This window comes from Hemicordylus capensis, chromosome 1, assembly GCF_027244095.1.
Source record: "Hemicordylus capensis ecotype Gifberg chromosome 1, rHemCap1.1.pri, whole genome shotgun sequence".
Lineage (NCBI taxonomy): Eukaryota > Metazoa > Chordata > Lepidosauria > Squamata > Cordylidae > Hemicordylus > Hemicordylus capensis.
In genome coordinates this window covers 357826914-357849256 of record NC_069657.1, presented here as the reverse complement: position 1 = coordinate 357849256, position 22343 = coordinate 357826914, and the positions used below count along the sequence as shown (strand labels likewise).

Genomic DNA, 22343 nt, shown 5'->3' with positions numbered 1-22343 from the left:
GTTTCATCCTTTGGTACATTTCAATTTATAAAATGCAAATTCACTGGCTTATATCCAAAATTGTCATGATTAAGTGTCATTGAGCTCAATGAAGATAAGTTAGTTGCAACTAATTTCAGTCTCATTAATTTCCATGGGGATTAATCATGACTAACTTGCTTTGGATACAACTCAGTTAAGATGTCTGAAGAAGACTTGGCTTGTATTTTAACAACATTCCCTGTTGGATATTTAAACTATCTTGCTTTTCTTGTCTCTGTTGTTCTAGAACTAGGTTGAAACCAGACAATCGAACAGTCACAACTCACTTTTCAAATAATTCTTAAGTTGTATTCTGAAAGGCACTTCACTGTACAGAATATAGGAAATGGTTATAGATACAGTCTTTCAACACAGACTCTCTTAAAAGTTGGGAGAACCATAGGAAAAGATATGTGAGGGGGGGAGTTGCTTAAAAAGTGGGTAAAGGTACCTTCTGTGAGAGGAGCTCCAATGCTTCTGCCTGACTTTAAACATGGGACACTCCAGAGAGGAAAAATGTAAAACAGGGCTTTGTAGTGCATGTAGAGGGGTGACTTAGATGAACATCCATCACACATGTATCAGCACATCTACTGGTGAACATGCAGGTCATGTTCATTGCAGCCCTGATATAGCATGAAGAAGCCAGTGTTTGTTTGAACCAGTCCAGTCTTAGATTATCATATTTATAATTAGATGATAAATTTACCATCTAATTGCAGTTTGCATCCTTCCTCAAAATGCACTGCAAACATTGCAGACCCATCACATTGTGGCACCACAATGGCTGGATCTCAGGCGTAGATCCTCCTAGCATTTATCTGGAGATACTTCAGATCGAAGTATTATAGTAGCTCACATCCAGGCCCCGTGGCTGCAGTCTGCATTGGAAAAAAATATAGAAGCAGTACAGCATTATAGCCCAGTGGTGCAAAAATCTAGGTTTGAGAGGTGGCTTTTCATGGAGTTTTGACTTTTACAGGCAGTTGCCTCAGATCAATAATGAATAGAACACAAATTTATGACCACAGAGAGCAATATGTTATACAGCATGGCAACACAGTGCTGCAAAAATCTGTAGCTGAGTTATGGATTTTCATGGGTACTCATGAATCTTACAGGCAAACCAAATCCATCACTAATCACCATTAACATCTATGCCAACAGATGGCACAATTTTTTTTAAATCCAGCTGTTTGTGGCACACACACTGCAAAAAGCACTGATCTGAGGCATGCACCCTTACAACTTCTGCATGAAAGCGCAACCTACATTATCTCTTCAGTATAAAAATTGTGGATTCTCTGAGTGGGGTGGCGAGTATGTGATATATGTGGGAAGCTTCTAGCCCCATCAGCAGCTGCCCATCATGAAATCCTGGTTGCAGCATCTGGAGTGGTATCCCAGTGCAGGAAGGACCAGCAGAGGGTAGAAAGCGAGACAAGCCTTTCAGACTGCTGGTTGTAAGATTTTGTAACATCTGAAAGAACTACTTTTTGCAAGAACAGCAGCAGATTTGTGGTGGTAACTATTTAAATCACTATACCTTAATTTCAACTCCCATTATTTAACAGAACAAATTTGTACCACTTTCCTATCAAGATCCTATAACAATCTTCTTTACAAAAGTGGAAACCCGTGTCTAAACCTTTTCCTGAAGTGTATTTCGCAATACTCTTAACATATGAATAGGACTAATAGTTACTAGATTAATCTTACCAAACTTTTGATGGATTGTGAATACCCTTTTTTGTCACAATATATTTTCAACATAGGATTTTATTTTATTTTGAAGAAGGCTTTTGATGACTGATGTGATTTGTATTTTAATTGAATTTAATGTTATCAGTTCCTATAGAACTAGTGTGATATTGACTACATCTTGAAAATGTTGCTAATATCTAATTTTTATTTATATTATCCCTCCAGCTTGGAGCAGCTTACAATAAAAGCAAAATAAAAAATAGACACAAAAGTTAAAAGCAAATATAGAGGCTAAAACTGATTGAAAACTGGAATACAGATTAAAGTCTGATTTGAAATGCCTCCTGGAAGAGGAGTGTTCAGGTTCTTAACAACTCAGGGAGGGAGATTGGTGAAGCTTTTGTGTGTGTGCTTCTGAAGATGGGGCCACTACTGAGAGTCCTGTCTTTGGAAACTGTTAGCAGTAAATAAATATTTGTTGTCATTGACCCTAGTCCCTGCCAACTGGATCTTGTGGGCCAGAGAGCAGTGGCTTTCTCAGCCTACTGTGATGACATTGCAACCCATACCTGCAGATGATCTCTCCCAGCACTTCCATGTATATGTTGGATGTGAAGGACAAAACAGCAATCCATAGGCCAATTGCCCAGCAAATTGAGCATTTATAATTTTTAGGAGGGCTGTTTATATTGAAAGATAACTTCAATGAAAATGAATTAATTGTTCACAATCATTAAAGAGGAAAATTAGTAAAAAGGGGAAATATACAAATAAATAGAGGTGAGCTCTCACAAAGTAATTAAGACTTGCATGTTAATGATGAGCAACTTAAGCAACTAGAAATTTTGATGATAGGATCAGTTGAAACCACCAGCAGATACACTTAACTTTTCAGTATGAAAACCAGTATGTTTCCAGCAATCCACTGCAACAAAACATCTATGATACAGCCCTCGTATATTATCAATAGTCTGATCCATACTTCTCAAAACATATCTTACCTGTCCAATTTATGTTACTCTCTGATTCATTGTTTTGGGTCAATGCAGTAGTGACATTTATGTTCTTAACTGTCTGGTGTTAACTGTCATGAACTTAAGAACTCTTATGTTCTTAACTGTCTGGTACCACCCCCTGTGCAAAAAAGAAAACAGCAGGGACCTAGTCCAGCAATGAACAGTCCTTTGTAGTTGTGATAACAGGTGCCTTTACAGTTACCCTTTAGGCATGGGGCTAACTCTCTTCTGTTCAAATCATCCATCAACAAAACCTGAATAATTAGGATGTGGTCCTTCTCTTTCCAAAGTTGCCTTTAACTCTTCAGTATGCTGTTAACATTGTTTTTAGTTATTGTTTTAATACTGTTTTTAATCACTCTTACGGAGCGAGCCTAAGCATGTTTTATTCATGCTTGAATGAGGCTTACTCTCAAGCAAATATATATATGGTTGCACCTTAAAAAACCCCCAGCATAAAACACTCATTGTTCTAATATTTGATTAGTCCTTTTAATTGAATGTTTTGAAAGATTTGTAAATAAATCGGTAGCACTGCAAGACTAACTGTAAGTAATTCTTTATTTATGACCCAAGGTCAGCAAAACATGACAAACAAAACATCTCATAACATAGAGAGATACAATTGGAAGAAGGAAATATGTAAATATATAAATACATTCCCACAGATAAAAAAATCAATAAAATTCTAAAATTAATCAAAAAGAACTCGCTGCTGTAACAATACTGCAATAAAACAAAATTTGGCCACCTTAAAGGTGACATCTAAAGTTCTATACGCAAGAAGAGATATGTAAAACCATATTAACTAACTGAAAAGTTAATATGGTTTTACATAAGCTTTTGTGGGTGACCAAAAACGTGTTTTATTTTCAGTTTTCATTGTGTTCTTTGATATCTTGTTTACATTAGCTACCAACAGCAGAAAGGCAGTATATAGAATTCTAAAATAAAATTGGATAGTACCATCATTTCAGCTAGTAGGGATATCCAATACGTAGTTTTTGCTACGTGAATGGCAAATGGTGGTAGGAGTAAAGGGAGACCGAACAAGTGTACTTTTTGAAGGCGTTGGGAGTGCTCGTGACTGAATAGGCATTTCTTTACCTATACCACGCGCTGCACCACCCTGCTCTTCGGCTTCTTACCTGTGATGCAGAAAGTCTGCGATCAAATGGCAGAACTGCGATTGCGATCATCTTATGAAAGGGCGTTCATAAAAGCCATTTCATGAAATGCAGACCGTGTCGCCTCTCCCAAGGCACTCCGAGCTGCTTCAATCCCTACCTTAGTGCTAAGACACAGATAGCTTGAGCAGCACTGATCTGCGAAACCTGCCACTGGCTTCTGATGCCACAGACGGAAACGCAGAACGAGCAGTGGCACCTCCCAACAACATCCAGAGGCATTCACCTAGACCGCTCGCAGCACACAGCCTCGAGCAAAGCTGTGCGCGTGCGCGCTAGTCCTACACCGTTAACCTTGTGGGACTCATAGAGGTAAGAAAATACCAGAGACAAGGTTCCAAACATATATAGGTCACTTCCGGGTTGAAAAATTAGGGAAGCCATTTTTAAATGTCTCGTAAATTGGACGTGAATGCAGTCCACAGAAATCCAGCATTTGATATAGCTATGGTTGGATATGGGCACCTATGTGCTCCTCCTCTTCACCCCTCCCCACAAATAAAAGGTATGTGCAAGGAGCGGAGTTCCTGTCTCTCCTAACTTCTGTCTTATTTTGTGTGAAACAAATGGATCTTAAAAACACTTTAAAAACACCGCTGCCAATGCGGATAGGAGCGAGGCTGAGTGTTGTGGCTGAGTGTGAGGCTTAGGACAACGTTGCAATACTGCAGATTGTTGATGGGGCTGAAAGTAGTATATAACAAATCAGGACTGTGTAAAAACTGGAAGTTAACGACCCCTTACAAATCAAACTGGATCCCAGTGGGATGTGTGGGAGGCACTAGCGAACAATATTTTAACACTGAGATCTTTCTGATATTCCACTTATTGCTATATTAATAAATGTGTAATATTGGAAATCTATCAGGGCTAAAATACTGTTCTCCACGGTCTCCAACCCATCCTGCCGTTTTGGGGATCCCGTTTGATTTTGAAGGAATAATACCAGCCCATTTCGGCCTTTGGACAGTCCCCACCAAATCTGCCATGTAGTTAATTTGGTATTTCAGGTTGCTGGTTAGACTGGGGCGGAGTGGTTTAGGAAAGCCTTGCCACGCAGTCTACTGCTAACGTCGCAGGCTGGCGGTGTGTGGTTGAGGTAAGTTTGAATTCCCAGCCCCACATCCTCCATACAACCCTCTGTTCCTCCCTCCCGCCACAGGTTGCAGCAAAGGAAAAATCGACTTAAGTGACTCCCTCAGGGTCCAGCGAAAATCCAGTGCTGGATTGCATGCAGAAGACTCATGCTCCATTGACTGTCACGTAAGAACGTTGCGTTCTTAAACGTTAAGAAACTAATAATCTTTTATTTTATTCTTAAAGCACGTTTAAATGTTAAAACTACTCATCACCACCACCACCACATTTTCGCAAGAAACAAGACCCAAACTAGAAAAAGCAGAGGCTCCTTTGTTACATTTCCCCTGCTTTTGGTTGGGGGAGGGGGATTAGGAGGAATCACATCTGTGGTAAATCTGGGGCTTCGACATTGATTTCTGGGCAGTTTTCATTGCCACCTCGAGGATAAAAAGCCTATATAAACCGGAAACTTGCCACCGGCGTCAATCTGGGCATTACAAGTCTATGTAGTGCCTTCGGCGCCCGACCCCCTCCAAGTCACATGCTATACCTCGCCGTGATCCCGATTCGGTAGAATTAGAAAGGCAGGACTCGCCTCACACCTCCTTGCAGTCACGCCGCCAAGAGTCGCGCGGCGCTATTTTTATCCCCCTAGCGGCCGTCAGAGAAAGTTCAGCAACGCACTTTTCTCGCCAGGGTTCCCCGTTTGTGCTGGACCGAATCGTGCCATGCTGTTCCGCTTTGGAGTGATTGTGCCCGCCCGGCTGGCAGAAAGAGGAACGAAGCTCTGCCTGTCCGGCTCCCGGCCGGAACTGGGTCACTGGGACCCTCAGCACGCGCTAACGATGAAGCCTGCGCGCCCATTGGCTCCCTTGCCGGCTCAGGAGCCGGTGCTGTGGCTGGCGGAGGTAGCGCTGCCCGAAGAGGAGGCCGCCTGCATGTTCTGGTACAAATTCCTCCGGCGGCACGAGGCGGGCGACACCGTCTGGGAAGGTAAAGGCGGCCGCTCAAGGCTCGCATTCTCCCCGCCACCACTCGCTTCTTTCTCGTGTGCGCGTGCGCGTCTAAGGGAGGGGGCGGGGCACTGGCTTGCTCTTTTCCAGTGGCCGCCTGATGGGAAATGTGGCAGTCGCTGTAGGCGGGAGGGCAGGAAGGCCGTCCTTGCTATCGCTTCTCAGGCAGTGGAGGAGTAAATAAACGGGTTTATTTTATTGTATTATTTTATTTATTTAAAATATGAATACTCTGCTCGGGGCAGCTCACAGCATCAACAAAACAGATACCATGTAAAGTAAAAGATTAATAAAGTTAAGCTAGGCTAAAACCACATTTTAAAATACACATTTTAAAAGTTTCAAATTTAAAGTTATTTTATTTTATTTTGAAATATTTATACCTCATTTTTCCAGTATATGACTGCTCGGGTCGTCTCACAACATTTATAAAATAGTTAGAATGTAAAATTGGACTAATAAAATTAACCATATTAAATAAACAAGTTAAAAATCCAAGCTAAAACCACAAGCAGAATTACAGATTTTAAAATTCCAAATTAAAAGTTATTTAAGAAAACTAAGAATTGTAAAAACTAACGAACCTACCAGATACAGATGAAACATTAAAAATCCTGTTTAAAAAGATGTGATTTTAGTTGTTTTTTAAAAACTCTGAGATGAAGTTGAAGTTTACCATTGCGTTCTCCCACGCAGTACGAGATGATGCTTTTCATCATCTTCCTATATTGCTGCTGCCCGATATAGGTGTTTCCCATAGTCTGGGAAACATACCAGCAGAGATTTGAACCGGTAACGTCTGGCAACTAAACTATTTAAATGAGTGAAATCTACAACAGATTGTGAGGAGCTCCAAAAAGATCTCTCTAGACTGGGTGAGTGGTTATCAAAATAGCAAATGTGGCTCAATGTGAGCAAGTGTAAAGTGATGCATATTGGAGCAAAACAACAACAACTTCACATAGACACTGATGGGGACTGAGCTGTCAATGATTGACCAGGAGAGAGATCTTGGGGTCGTGGTGGACAACTCATTGAAAGTGTTGTCTCAGTTTTAAAAAGCACATTCCATGCTTGGGATCATTAGGGAAGGGGATTGAAAATAAAAATGCTAAGATTATAATGCCCTTATACAAATTTATGGTGCGGGCACATTTGGAGTACTGTGTACAGTTCTGGTCACTGTATCTTAAGGACAACTGGAAAAGGTGCAGAAGAGGGCAACCATGATGATCAGGAGTCTGGTGCAACTTCTTTATGAGGCAAGTCTACAACAACTGGGGCTTTTCTGTTTGGAAAAGAGACGACATGATAGAGGTGTATAAAATTTTGCATGGAGTAGAGAGAGTGGACAGAAAGAATTTTTTCTCCCTCTCTCAGAACACTAGAACCAGGGATCATCCCATGAAACTGAAGCCCAGAAAATTTAGAACCAACAAAAGGAAGTAGTTTTTCACACAGCACATAATTAACCTACAGAATTCTCTGCCACAGGATGTGATGGTGACCACTAGCTTGGATGGCTTTAAAGGGGGCTTAGGCAAATTCACAGAGGACAAGTCTGTCTGTGGCTACAAGTCTGGTGACTATAGGCCACCTCCAGCCTTAGAGTCAAGTTGCCTCTAAATACCAGTTGCAGGAGAAGCATGCCCTCACCTCTTACTGTGGGCTTCCCAGAAGCATCTAGTGAGCCACTGTGTGAAACAGGATGCTGAATTAGATAGGCCTTGGGCCTGATCCAGCTAGGCTGTTCTTATCTGGGGGCACTCCCAAGCTATGTACCTCATCTTTTCAGTGTAACCCCATCCAGAACTGCAGATCTAAACCATCTCTTGGGTTTACTATTAATAAAGGTAAAGTGTGCCATAGAGTCAGTGTCGCCTCCTGGAGACCACAGAGCCCCGTGGTTGTCTTTGGTAGAATACAGGAGGGGATTGCCATCTCTCACGTAGTATGAGTTGATGCCTTTCAGCATCTTTCATTGCTGCTGCCCGATATAGGTGTTTCCCATAGTCTGGGAAACGTTCTAGTGGGGATTTGAACCAGCAACCTCTTGCTCCCTAGGCAAGTTACTTCCCTGCAGCACCATTATAGTTATTGGCCAGTATTCTGTGCTGCAGAACTCTGGCATTAGGAACCTGCCAGGGCTGCTGCACAACGTGAAAGGCAGCTCTGACTGTGACACATGACAGGGAAATTGTGCAATGGCTTAAAACAGTGTCTGGACAGTTGTACAGCACTGTGCCCTTTGGAAACGGCTACTCCATATCACACGGCACCATTGTGGCTTTCTTTTATGTGATTATTCCTGGCCAAGACATTCTACACCCCACAGCCCACCTGAAAGCCAGTTTCAAATGGGTCTATATTATTTATTTATTTAAAATATTTTTATACTGCCCAAAACTTATGTCTCTGGGCAGTTTACAACAAAGCAAAATAAATGACAACAAAAAAGTTAAAACATTAAAACAATTTAAAATTTAAAAACAATATTTTAAAACAATGGTAAAACTATTAAAACAATATTTAATTAAAAGCCTGGGTGACCAAATGCGTCTTTAAAGACTTTTTAAAAGTTGTCAGAGATGAGGAAGCTCTGATTTCAGTAGGGAGTGTGTTCCAAAGCTTTGGGGCGGCAGCGGAGAAGGCTCGTCCCCAAGTAGCCACCAGACGAGCCAGTGGCAACTGCAGATGGACCTCTCCTGATGATCTCAATGGGCAGTGGGGTTCATTACAAAGAAGCTGTTCTCTTAAATACCCAGGGCCCAAGCAGTTTAGGACTTCATAAGTAATAACCAGCACCTTGTATTTTGCCCAGAAACTTATTGTGTAGCTCTTTCAATACGGGAGTAATATGGTCTCTCTGAGATGACCCATAGGCCAACCTGGCTGCCACATTCTGGACCAACTATAGTTTCTGGACTACATACAAGGGCAGCCCTACATAAAGCACATTGCAGTAATCTAGTCTGGAGATTACCAGCATATGCACCACTGTTCTGAGGTCGTTTATCTTAAGAAATGGACGCAGTTGGTGTATCGGCCAAAGCTGAAGAAGACACTTCTGGCCACTGCCTCAACCTGGGAGACCAGGGAGAGGCTTGGATCCAGAAGCACCTCAAGACTACCTACTTGTTCCTTCCGGGGAAGTGTGACCCTATCCAGAACAGGCAGCTCAAACTCATCTCCCGAGTTTCAACCCTAGAAAATGAGTATCTCCATCTTATCCGATTCAGTCTCAGTTTGTTATTCCTCATCCAGCCCATCACCGCCTCCAGGCAGGCATTTAGGGAAGTTATGCCCTCTCCCGATGATGTTGACATGGGGAAATAGATTTGGGTATCATCAGCATACTGATAACATCCTGCATCAAATCTTCTGATTATCTCTCCAAGCGGTTTCATGTAGATGTTAAACAATGTTTGAGACAATATAGAGCCCTGAAGGACACCATATAAAAGTTCATATTTTGAAGAACAAGAGTCTGCAAGGGACACCATCTGGAACCTGCCCAAGAGGTAGGAGCAGAACCACCACAAAGCAGTGCTTCCCACTCCCAACCTCCTCAGATGCTCCAGAAGGATACTATGGTCAATAGTATTGAAACCTGCCAAGAGATCCAAAAGAACCAACAGAGTCACACTTCCTCTGTCAATTCTCAATTGGAGATCATCCATCAGGCCGACCAAGGCAGTATCCATCCCATAATCCACCCGAAAGCCAATCTGAAATGGGTCTAGATAATCAGTTTCCTCCAAGACTGTCTGGAGCTGGGAGGCCACAACCCTTTCAATTACCTTGCCCAGCCATGGAAGGTTGGAGACAGGCCTGTAGTTGCTCAACTCTGAGGGATCCAAGGTAGGCTTCTTCAGAAGTGGTCTAATAATTGTCTCATTAAGAGAAGGAGGCATCCTGCATTCCCTCAGAGAAGTATTTATAATCTACTAGGCCTTCTACAACAACCTCTGTGCCAGACCGTATAAGCCATTTTGGGCAAGGGTCAAGAGAAGAGGTGGTAGGCCGCACCATTCCAATCAGCTTGTCCTCAGGAGTCAAAAACTGGAACTGATCCAACCTAACCACACAAGAGTCACTGGACACCTCCACATCAGACACTGAAGTAATTGTGGAGGATTCTAAGTTGGCTCGAATACGAGAGATTGTTTCCCACATCACATTAAACACACCACAGTGGGTAACTGATGGTTCCAGATTCTGATTCAAGGGAGGAGGGGCACATAGTAGCCCTATCACAACCCTAAACAACTTCGCTGGACTTGAACTTGCGGATGCAATACGGGCAGAAAAGAATCACTTGTTTGCCACATGTATTGCCGGAGCATAGATCTTTAAATGCGCTCTATGTTGCAATTTGTCAGATTCGAGTCAAGTTTTTCTCCACTTGCACTCCAGTCATCTACCTTGCTGCTTCAGCCCCCGTAGTTCTTCCATATACCAAGGGGCTAGTTTTGAAGCAGGTCAGAGAGGAGGCTTAGGAGTGATCTTGTCTACTGCCCCCGGGGTGTTTGCTGTTCCAGCACTCCACCAGGGCATCAACAGGATCGCTGGCAGAGCCAACATTAAATCTCTCCCAGCCTTCTTAAAATCCTATTGGATCCAATAACTTTCTCGGGTGGGTCATCATAATATGTCCCTCACCCCTGCGAAGGTTGGAAGTGATTGTGAGTCCAGCCTTAACCAGATGGTGGTCCGTCCATGACAATGGGGAAATCACAGGAGTCCCCTCCCATGGAACACCACCCTGGTCAGAGTGAAAGATCAAGTGTGTGACCAGCAATGTGTGTCGGTCCCGAGACCACTTGGGATAGGCCCATAGTTGTCATGGTCGCTATGAACTCCTGAGCTACCCTGGACAAATTGGTCCCGAAATGAACATTGAAGTCCCCCAGCACCACAAGCCTGGGGGACTCCAACACCAAACGCGAGTCCAAGTCCATCAGCTCAGTTAGAGACTCTGTTGAGCAGTGGGGTGATCAGTACACCAACAGAAGTCCTAGTCTATCCCTGGTCCCCAAACTTAAGAAGACACGTTCAGAAGGCTTCTGGAAGACACACTGTGGGGTAAGGAGTTTGTTTTCATCTGGTTTCAAACTCGCACTTTCCTTTTGGATGGGGAGAGAGACTTCAGCTTCAGCTCAGTCTTCGGCTGCTCTCCTCTCTCCTCTGTTTTCAGGCTGCTTGCTATCTGGGTCTCAGCTCACCCTAATTGTCTTATGATATCCTGCACCTGGGCTGTGCTGCCTGAGTGGTGTGTGTGAGAGGCACACCAGTTGGGCTTCTGAATTCCTAGCCCTTATTAGGGAGGGTTGTAGCCGAGGGTGCAACCTCTGGTGCAGGCCACCTGTAGGCAGCCACCAAAGCCAGTCGCCAAAGGGGGCTGGCCTTTGCTGGTGGCCTTTGGGAGTGGGACTGAGGGCTGGGGTCAATTTATTGTTTTGGATTCTTTCCCTACAGTGCTATTATTTATTTATTTATTTATTTATTCGATATTTATACCGCCCTTCCGAGCTGGCTCAGGGCGGTTTACAATTAAAAAACAGAAAACATTAAAAACAATTAAAACAGAAATACAAATATAAACACCAATTTAAAAACATCTAAAAAACAATTAAACTATCGAAACAATTAAAACCCTGAAAACCAGGTTAACATTAAAACAATTAAAACTAATTAAAAACCCTGAAAGGCCAGGCCAAACAGATGGGTTTTAAGGGCTCTCTTGAAGGACAGTAAAGAATTAAGATTACGAATTTCTGCTGGGAGTGCATTCCACTTCCCAGGAGCAGCTACAGAGAAGCCCGCCTCTGAGTAACCACCAAACGAACCGGTGGTAACTGGAGACGGACCTCCCCAGATGACCTTAACGTGCGATGGGGATCATGTAAAAGAAGGCGCTCTCTAAGATATCTCGGACCCAAGCCATTCAGGGCTTTAAAGGTAATAACCAGCACTTTGTATTTTGCCCGGAAACATATCGGCATCCAGTGTAACTGTTTCAAAACAGGCATCATATGGTCTCTCCGGGTTGCCCCAGAGACCAATCTGGCTGCCGCATTCTGAACTAACTGAAGTTTCCGGACTATGTACAAAGGCAACCCCACGTAGAGCGCATTGCAATGGTCAAGCCGGGAGGTTACCAGCTGATGCACCACTGTTTTGAGGTCATCCTCTTCAAGGAATGGGCTCAGCTGTGGAATCAGCCGAAGCTGATAGAAAGCACTCCTGGCCATGGCCTCCACCTGAGATACCAGGGTGAGGCCTGGGTCCAGGAGTACTCCCAAGCTGCGCACCTGCTCCTTCTGGGGGAGTGTAACCCCATACAGCACAGGAAGATGTAACTCACCCCTCAGATTCTGAGCCCCCACAATGAGCACCTCCGTCTTGCTTGGATTCAGCTTCAATTTGTTCTCCCTCATCCAGCCCATTACTGCCTGTAGGCAGGCATGTAGAGAATGAGTGCCATTTCCTGAAGATGAAAAGGAGAAGTAGATTTGGGTGTCATCAGCATACTGATAACACCCAGCACCAAATCTGATTACCTCACCCAGCGGTTTCATGTAGATGTTAAAAAGCATTGGTGACAGATGCTAGGCTTTCTGTTATTGCCTGGCTATTTACAGCGATGTGTCAAGGCTCTGGTATAGGTGTGGGAATAGGGGGCACTTCTCAGGGTTCTGGAGTGGCTATTACAGTGGTGGTGGGGAATAGAAGAGTTGACTTGTCAGGTCAGCAGGCCATTACAGGGGAAGGCAGACCAGAAATGTAATAGCTGTTTCCCCTTCTGGCTGCTCTGTCAGCTCTAAGACCACAGTGAGTAGTTCCAACCTCCTCAGAACCTGACCTTGCTCCTTTGCAACACCAGGTCAGTTCAAAATAAGACCAAAATGATCCATGATTTGATCGTGGGTGAGGGAGCCAACTTGACTTGTATAACTGAGACTGGGTTAGGGGAGAATAGTGGCCCAGTATGGGCTCAGCTCCTCCCTCTTGGGTAATCTGGTGGAGCAGGGGATGGGGATGGAGTGGCTGTGATCCATAGGGATAACATAAATTTAAAAATTTGTTGTGACCCTACAAGAAGTTTATCCTGAGAATTATGTATTTTTCAGAGAAAGCCAATTTCTATTTCAAGCATTTTCCCTTTCTTCTCTTTTTACCAGACTTTCCCCTTCCTCATATGATAAAAATGGTCGGTAAATAAACATTATTTACTTATTGGCTCCACTAGATGTCACTATTCTACTTGAGAATGGAAAATCCTCATTTCTCACAAAAGGCAGCACTAGGAGAGCTTAACCAACTTCTAATGCAATCTGCGCAGTGCTTTTGTTGTTGATAAATAAAATTCTGATTTGTCTTACCATTTCAGCCTTATTCAGAAAAGTAATGAAGGGGAAGGAACATTAACTATAACTAGATATTGATTGCCTAATAATTTCTTATAAATAACAAAAGTTTAACTTTAGTCCTTTTTCTTAACAAAATAAATTAAACCTTTTTTATGCTTCCACGTATAAGCAACGCCAGCTTGTTTCTGTTCATTAGTAGAGGTAAATGGCAACAAGCCACCCTGGCCCCACTCTCTGAGCAGGAGCCACTGCTAACGCTGCCCATCCCTCTGCTCATGCCCAGGCACCTCCCTCTTCCTCTTTACTTCCAGCTTCAGTGACTGGGACCAGTGGCACTCTTACCCCTGGACTTTGGGGTTGAAGTCCAGGGCCTCCACACACCCTGCCCCCCCCCCAATCCTCTAGACTGTCCCAGGTGGTGTGGTCACTGCTGGCCTGCTGTGCCAGGCGGCCGAGTGTGATTATGACCTGTGCCAGGTGCTTTAGAGACAGAGTGGGCAAAGAAAAATGTTGGATGGAAATTACTGTATTTATCACAGTCTTTGTGTCTTTGTGTAGGGGGATGATGCTTAACTTGCAGCCAGTGTTCTCTCTAATTTTTTCATCTGTATGCAGAATGAGTTTTGTTTTGGACAGCAATATGAAGGCAATGCGTGCGCCCATGCATTCAGAGTGGGGCCTTCCTGATTAAACCTGAGTGGGATCTAAAATTAACTGAGTGGACTTTAAAAACCATGTGAGTACACGCACACGCGCACGCCTTAGAGGGAACACTGCTTGCAGCAGGAGGGGAGCCTCCAGCCGAGCGGGAGGGCCTCCAAAGGCCTTTAGGTCCAGGCTCCAAAATCACCCAAGTGCACCTCTGATTGGGCCATACCCCACAGGGAGTCAGCATGGAAATTGCCTTTAGCAGTAGGGATGCGGGGAGACCATGCATGCTGGTCCCAGCTTCTCTCTTTACCAGCTTAGCAACACAGCAGCGAAGAGGAGAGAAACCAGGATCAGCTCACTTGCACACGCTATTCCCTCCCTCCCCTTTCCTCCAGCATGGTGCTGATGGTAAGAGGAGGGCAGCATCAGAAGGAGAGAGAGAGAGAGAGCAAGTTGTTCCTGGCTTCTTTCCTCTTTGTCATCTTAGCAGCTCAGCAGCTAAGAGAAGAAAAGTCAGGACCAGTGCTCTCTTCCCTTCTGTCCCTCTCCCCCTGCCCCTTGCCACTGCTGAAGGCAAGCTTCATGCTGTTTCCCACAGAGCATGCCTCAGTGGCTGAGGTTGGCAAGGAAGAAGCGGGCAGCACCTCAGCATAGGAGGCGGGGGTAGGGCTGCTAGAGGCACATATTGGTAGCAGGCTGGCATGTTTGCACACAGGGGCAGTGAGGGTGCATTCTGCCACCAAAAAAAAAGGGTCCCCAAAGGTACTGCCTGAGGCAATCACCTCAGTTTGCCTCATGGTTGAGCCACCCTGGGTATAAGGAAAGTTCAATGAAATCTACTTGGACTTATATAGAATCATATGTAGTTACATCAAACACAGTGAGTTGGAGTCAGATCTTGCCAGAGCAGAAGTTACTTCATGCAAACAAAACTTCCTGCCCTTGCTTGCACAGCAGCTTCCTTTATCTCTACTCATAAGAGATGGAGAAATTCTGCTCATGAGGGGCTGGGGAACCCTCCAGAATGGAGTGGGGTGGGACATGGGGGTTGCAGGGCAAGGAGGAAATATTGGATGGGCTTCAGATTGCGTGGAGTTATCTTTCATGATTGGCTCTGCCCAATATTTTGCCATTCCTGCCTCCTTATAGAGCCGCTACAGCCATCCCACCCAGATTCCAAAAGTCTCAACCTCAGGTACAGGGGCCACTCTGGGAGCAGGGGTGGGAAAGTTCTTGTGTGTGCACTTCCTTCTACTTGTGTGCAATGGCGGCATATAACCAATTGTTACCTAAGACCTTGTGCTGGAACATTATCTTTATGCTATGATATATACCGTTTTATTGTAAAATGAAAATACTGCATGCAATACATTATTCTGTAGTCTTGTTCATACCACTTAATTTCGCCATTTGATTGTTGTTTATGTGAGAACATAATCTGCTGTTGTGGGTTTTCTTTTCCCAGCAACTCCATGCAAGTTCATTCAGATGCATAGAGTTTAACCTTTAAGACACTTTAAGGTACAGATGTGCTGAATGTTTCAAGCTCGGAACGTTCTAACTTGAGACAAGCCATTTTGAGTGTTCTGAGCAGGAACAGAACACCCTTCAAATGAAGGGCTTGTTCTGATGGAATGTTCCGGGTATTTGCATTCCATTCCGAGCTTGGAACATAACACAAATCCCATGGTTAGGATATTGACTTGACTTGACTTGTATTCTCATCAAAAACTCCAGTACCTCCTATGTGTGTACTGCACCATGAAGGCAGCAACTCAGTCTCTAACATCCACCTTCTGTGGTGGATAACACCCACCACTATGCCCTATACCTGGGAACCAGAACAGATGCCTCATTCGGTGAGCTATATTGCAAATGTTTTTTCATGAACTGCCTGCATTCACCTCCAGATCAGGTAAGCTTGCTTGTCTCCCATATGTGTTGACTGCTCAGAGACCATGAAGAAGAATGGCAAGTTGATTACTTGTAACTTTATGTTCTTCTAGTGGCCGTCTGCTGCAACCTACTCATGCTAACTTGCTGCAGGTTTTCTAAGGAATTGTTCAACATCACTTGTGATGTTTCTCAAAGGAAATGAAGAAGATTATTCTTCCCTCAGGGCTTCCCAGGTTTCCTCACTTGAGCACAGGTGAGCATAGGTCTACAAAGCTCTGAAAGCTTGCAAATGCTGTTCTGCACAGGTGCACATCTCTGAAGACTCTGGCTGGTGTGATGCACACTGAACAGAGCCAGAACGCTCTGTGTTTGGGCTGGACCCGAGCTGGAAGGCAGCTCTAATACTGGGGAGAACTGGAGGTTGTGTAATCAGTATTACTGCTGTTTCTCCCATTGTAGCTACTAGCTAATGATCCCCAGTGTCAGCTCCAGCTTAAGTGCAGTCCTGACACAGAGTGTTCCAGCTCCATTAAAGTGTGCATCATGTCAGCCTGTAAAATTACAGGTAAGCAACTTGATTACTAGGTGATGGTAATAACCTTAAATTACTTTAAAGAATTGATTAGATAAATTTACAGAAGACAATATTTTGTTTGTTTGTTTAAATAGTGCCATCTGTGTGCAATCATGGCACTTTACAAAGAATATGAAAATAGGCGCATGTCTGGAAGGGCCCAGAATCTAAAGACATTAACCATGACTGATTAAATGGATCCTCCATATTATTTGTTGGGCCAACAGCAGAGGATAGTTATCTTGCCCCAATAGTGAACTTCAAAAAGGCATCTGGCTTGGCTCTGTTGGGGGGGAAAAGAGTGCTGGACTAGATAGACCTTTGGGCTAATTCAGCTAAGTAATCTTTATATTCTTCTCAAACAGAATTGTGGAGTTGTCTTCTGGCAGGTTATCAAGCTTTAGTTTTGTCTTTCCACTTAGCTGTATTATATGTTAGAGCAGGGGTTTCCAACTTTTTAAAAACACATATCCGCTTCTGTCACAAACTTTCAGCTCAGGTGCCCTACACACACACACACACACACACACACACACACACACACACACACAGAGAACAAATTTAAATGTTATAGTTATGAAACAGGCTGCTCCAGTCACGGGCTTACATTAACGCTAATGAGTATGGTACTCCCATTGAAATTAATAGGACATGTCCCATTAATTTCAGTAAGACTGCTTATGAGTAACTTAATTTGAATGTAAGCTGGTGACTGGAGTAGGCTATTTCATAACTAAGATTTAAGAGTGTTTGTGTGTTTGTATGTATGCATGCATATACATACAAACACAAATGTACGTGTGACAGTTAAGGAGACAGGATGCTCCAGTCACTGGCTCAAATCCACACTAAGTTACTCATGAGGAGTCTTATTGAAATTAATGGGAGAAGTTTACTTGTCCTATCAAATTGGAGTGAGAGTACTCAGTGCTAATTTTCTGAAGCCTGTCAGTCAGGGTCGGGGAGGGGTACACTGAGCTTCAGCAGGTAGCCAGCAATCAGGAGCAGAGAAGGAGGGTCTTCAGTCTCCTCCCCCTTCTTCAGTGGACACATTGCTGAGTATGCATTGGCTTCAAGCTGGCAATCCTTGGATGGGGAACAAATAACTGGGCTGCAATGTGGGGAGGCAGGAGGGGTCTGAGTATCCCTTGGGAGCCCAAGTACCCTAGGGGTACTACTAGTACCCCCTCTTGGAAACCCCTATGTTAAAACCACGAAAGAGTCTTTTTTCTTTGGTAGTAGTAGATGTTGAAGCTTAATTCCTTTTCTTGTTTACAAAAAACCCCAAACCAATTTAATTGTGGGAGTGTGTGTGTGGGAGAGAGAGAGAGCAAGAGCGCGCACACCATATAATACAAGAATACAGTAATATAATACAAGAATCAAGAAATAAAGAAAAGAGAATTTTTAAAATTGATTTGGTGGCCAAGAGAGAGCACACTGAGGATGCTGAATAGATATTCAAGTTGTTCTCATGACTGGCTCTATCCAGGGTAGGGCAGCAGTAGAACCAGCTGTGATATGCGCTGAGATTGGCCCTGTTCCCAGAGCTCCACAACCGGGTAGCCCAGACTTTTTACCCAGGCTAATAGTGGGGTAGAAGGGCACAAGTGTACCCTTCTGCCCCACTCTCCCATCGTGTGAATGCTTGGGCTCCCTGCAACCCAAGCGTTCATAAAGCTTGATGGCAAAAGCACCCGGCAGTAGGGAAATCCACCGATGCACCAAGCTCCCAGCTCTGCCTCTCACTGCGGTTCGGTTCGGCTCGTGTGTCATGCGAGCGGTAGAGTTTTCTAAGCAACTTTGATCATGTGCAGGGTGAGAGGTAGGAGCCTTCCTTCCTGCCAACCCTCCCCACCCGCAACGTTTTCAGTCATGTGAACTACCTTTTTATGTTTCACTTGTTTAACCAGTATAAAAGACCTCTATATTGTTGTCTGTATTTATGGTAAAAATACTGTTAAAGCAACTGAAATGTCACAAATTTATAAAGTCTTATTATTAAATATACCTTTCTTTAATCATGATTAAGAAAATCTCTAACAGATAGAAACAACGAGTCATATCATTTTTTAGTGTGCTTAACAAAAATCTTAAATTTTTACCAATTTGATGTCTTCAGGCTTTGGAAAGGGGTGGTGGTGGTGTGAGAGAAAGCATCCTAGCCAGAAATCAACTAGGCCCGCTGCCAGGAGGGTCTAAGCCATCTATATTTAGATGAGGGAAGTTCAGCACATTCATAGTTCTGTACTGTAACAATCAATAACAATTCAGTCATGCTTGGATTGAAGCAGACACCATTCCAAGTCACTGAAGATTGAATTTCTTTCAAACAGTTCGGACAGCAGGGATACTTTCATAAGAGTCTAATATCAAAAGGTTAAAAAACTTGGAACATTTCATGGGCAGTGGTAGGAGCCTAATTATGATAATAGCTAAAAATGACACCTTGAGTCAAAGTATAGTAAAAATTAGTCCTCAAAGAGTATTTTATCGCCTCCCCTTTTCATTGTAATGTAAGTCCACAGAAAGCAGAAAGTGATTAATCTGAATCTCTCTAAAAAGTTCATATTTATAAAATATCTGTTAAGACAACAGGGCTATATTCTTATGTCTATATAATGCTCCAAGTTTGTCTGTCTTCTTTCTCCTCCTGAACCTAATTGTTTGTCAAGGCAGTAGTGGTACTGCTGAGAAGCTGAGAGAAGGGGAAGGAATAGGATATGTCTGAAGAACCTTCAATCTTTTACCTAAAGAAAGTGCCCCGTTATCCCTTTCTTCTGAATGTTCTTTTCTTATTGGTACTGCAGTGAGGGACCACTAGAAAATTGACCAAGTTGGTTGGCTAGAATGCTTTTGTGACTTGAACAGCCAGTGGACTAATCCCCTCTCTCTGACCACACCTATTTGCATGATTATTCCCAAGGGAATGGGTATGGGAATGTGGTAATTGAGGTGGACTGCAGTGGTGCAGTGGGGAAATAACTTGCCTAGGGAGCAAGAAGTTCAAATCCCCGCTGCTATGTTTCCCAGAATATGGGAAACACCTATATCAGGCAGCCGTGATATAGGAAGATGCTGAAAGGCATCATCTCATACTGCGCAGGAGATGGCAGTGGTAAACTCCTTCTGTATTCTACCAGAGACAACCACATGGCTCTGTGGGCGCTAGGAGTTGACACCAACTTGACGGCACGACTTCACAAATAAGTTGGACAAATGTGAAAGGGACAGGGATCCAAGGTAAGCAAGAAGAAAGGAAGTAAGGGCAGCAAAGGAAATAGGGGTGGAGGTAAAAGGTAATCTAGAGAAGGGCATGTGGAAGAAAAGGTGACCTGGAAGGGGATGAGGAAGAAACAGAGGAAGGGAAGCTATAACAGAACGTATATGAAGTAGGAAATATGGAGAAGCAGTGGAAGGGGACAGATTGGAGAGAACAAGGGGCGAGGGAGCATAAGAGAAAATGCTGGTGGAAACTGGTCAAAGGAAAGGAAAGTGGAGGAGCAAAGCCAACAATACTTGGATTTAAAAAAAACAAAACACCTCACTAGTGTTGTGTTGAGAAAGAGCCATCAATCTGTCACTAGTGTGATGCAGCACATTTTCAAGAAGAAGAAACAAACTTATATAAACAGCAACAAAGGAAACAGAATAATGCTGACTGACATGAGGAAAATTGCAAGATAGTTGGGTTGTCTTGTCTTTTTAATTACAGTGGGACCACTGTGAGTAATTTTCCATCAGTCGTTTTCCAACAGTCACATCATGTTTATAAATGTTTATAATTTTTTTCTCATGTCAGTCATGTTACATTTATAAATGGTTACCAGAGCTGCCCTGGAGCAATTGGCTAAGGCACCCCAGCTATGCTTTTGGCTAAAGTGGGGAAATTAGCTTGGATTCGGGGAGCAGTTCTGACACAGTATCAATTTAGCAGTCTTGGTGTGTTGGAAAGGATGAGGAGACGTAGGTGCAGTTTTAAAGCTTTGTTAAGGGTAAAAATTGGGGTTACAGAAGGCAAAGAGAGTTTGGTTAGGCAATTCAATAATTTGGCTAATGTTCTAAGTGAGAGTCTTGGTTAGAGGCTTGCGATTATTTGGCTAAAGTCCTGAATCAGAGCCTCCTTGCAGTCAAAAATGCCCGGAGAGTGGGGAAAGCTGGAGAAAGGGAGGCGAGCAAGGGAGCTTAGGGAGAGGTGAGGTGTCAGTTTACCTGTCCTTCCTGGGTGCATCGGTGGCATGATGGCCGGGCAAATGTGCCTCTGGGGTAAAGCGTAGGGTAGAAGTGGGAATGAATAGCGAGAGGGCAGCAGCCATAGCTCACTTGAGAAAATCTATAGGCTGGTGGAACTTAGAGTCCCACCAGAGTCCAAGCAGAATCTGAGGCCATTGTGGCTCGGCTGGGGTATTTATATCCAAAAACGTGTCCTGAGGCAACTATTAATTTAATCGGTGGGCTTTTCCCTCCCTGTAGGTTAGGGAGTTTCATGCAAAACAATGGAGTTCATTGCTAGGTAGACTTAATCATTTTAGGTGGGCCCTTCTGGACAAAAGGCAAGATCAAGCCTTGCAAATGTGGTTGTGTGAGGTGAATGGACTATGTTTGTTTACTATCTCAGAGACTGCAATGTCTCCAGGTGCAAAGATACACACCTATTGTTGACTTAGGGTCTCTTCTGAGCCAATTCATGGATTTTAATGGGGTGAGAAGTAGCCATTTCAGTGTTCCTTCTGAGAAACATTCCAAAGTTATCTCTAAGCGGGAGGATCTCCTCCCAGAGCAATTTGTTTTGAGCCGTCTGTTCAGCAAGGCTTGCCTGCCTCCATTAGGAGAGGGGTAGATGCTCCTGTTTCAGTTTGTTGCCACCTTAACCTGAAGGCAGGCTGCCAACCTCTGCTCATGCTTAATGACTGGTTTTTGCCAAAGCATGAGGTGAAAGGTTCATGGGGATTATGACCCCATAGTCCCGACCCCATAATCCTGTGCTGTGAATATGTATCTAGAGGAGTGCTCCTTGTGCTACCACGAAACATGGCTTCCTGGTAACAAAAGGTTGTCAATAATGTACATTAGTTTTGGGTGATGTACAAATATGTTAAACACATAAATAAAATGTGTTTATGTTTCTTGTTTTTGAAATTTTGCTGAGTTACACTAGTGAAGCTTTTGAAAATTCAAGTAATTTTCTATTATAGTTTTGGAATATTGTAAATTCTTACTCTCTTCAGGATTTATGCAAATAAATGTGAGTGATGAATGGGTGTCTAGATGTGCACAGCAGTCCATCTTTCCTTTTACGGCAGTTTATCTTCTTGACAGAAGGCAGTTAGCCACCTTCTCCTTGAATGGGACATAGCTGTGAGGAACATCATTAGAGAATTGAAACCAAAAGCATCAGTCATTTTGGAGATCAGTCGTAGTAGTAGTCGTCGGAATAAGAGTTACATAGTGTTAAGTAAAGTTCCACACTTCAATTTCCTGTAGCATCATTTTGTAAAGTCTCTAGAGGCAAATCTTCTTATAGATTTGGCATACTGGTGGCAGGTAGATAGTCTGCAAAACCAAAGTCCTTTATACTTTTATATATGTAGAACCTTGAATTATGTGTGAAATAATTCAGGTAATCCATTCAGATCCTAGCATTTTGATAGAATGTGTTCCAAGCAATCCTGAATCAGAAATGGAGGCACAACATCCAAGACCACTTGCAACTTCAAAGTAGCCATAAGGACAAGGACGTCTAATCTTTATATTATAAAGGTAAAAAAACTAAGGCACTTACCTGAAAAGTGCATTAGGAGGCTTCTAAAGCTCCAAGATTGTCTATT

At 43.4% G+C, this 22343-nt stretch overlaps 1 protein-coding gene across 9 annotated transcripts in view; it reads left to right on the top strand.

Moving 5' to 3' along the window:
- Positions 1-4246: 4246 nt before the first annotated feature.
- EPM2A (EPM2A glucan phosphatase, laforin) overlaps positions 4247-22343 on the top strand; it is a 53407-nt gene continuing 35310 nt past the window's right edge. For 2 of the 9 annotated variants that reach the window (XM_053291129.1, XM_053291117.1), the window contains exons 1-3: positions 15093-16194; positions 19659-19758; positions 22149-22275. Coding sequence is in view for 3 of the 9 variants with exons in the window: in XM_053291095.1 (XP_053147070.1) it covers positions 5737-6001 (265 nt within the window). In the remaining 6 variants the exon portion in view is untranslated. Of the gene's footprint in view, positions 4434-5090; positions 5192-5353; positions 6002-15092; positions 16195-19265; positions 19759-22148; positions 22276-22343 lie in introns of those variants that run through there. The other 7 variants (XR_008315245.1, XM_053291087.1, XM_053291095.1 and 4 more) reach the window with 6 other exon arrangements.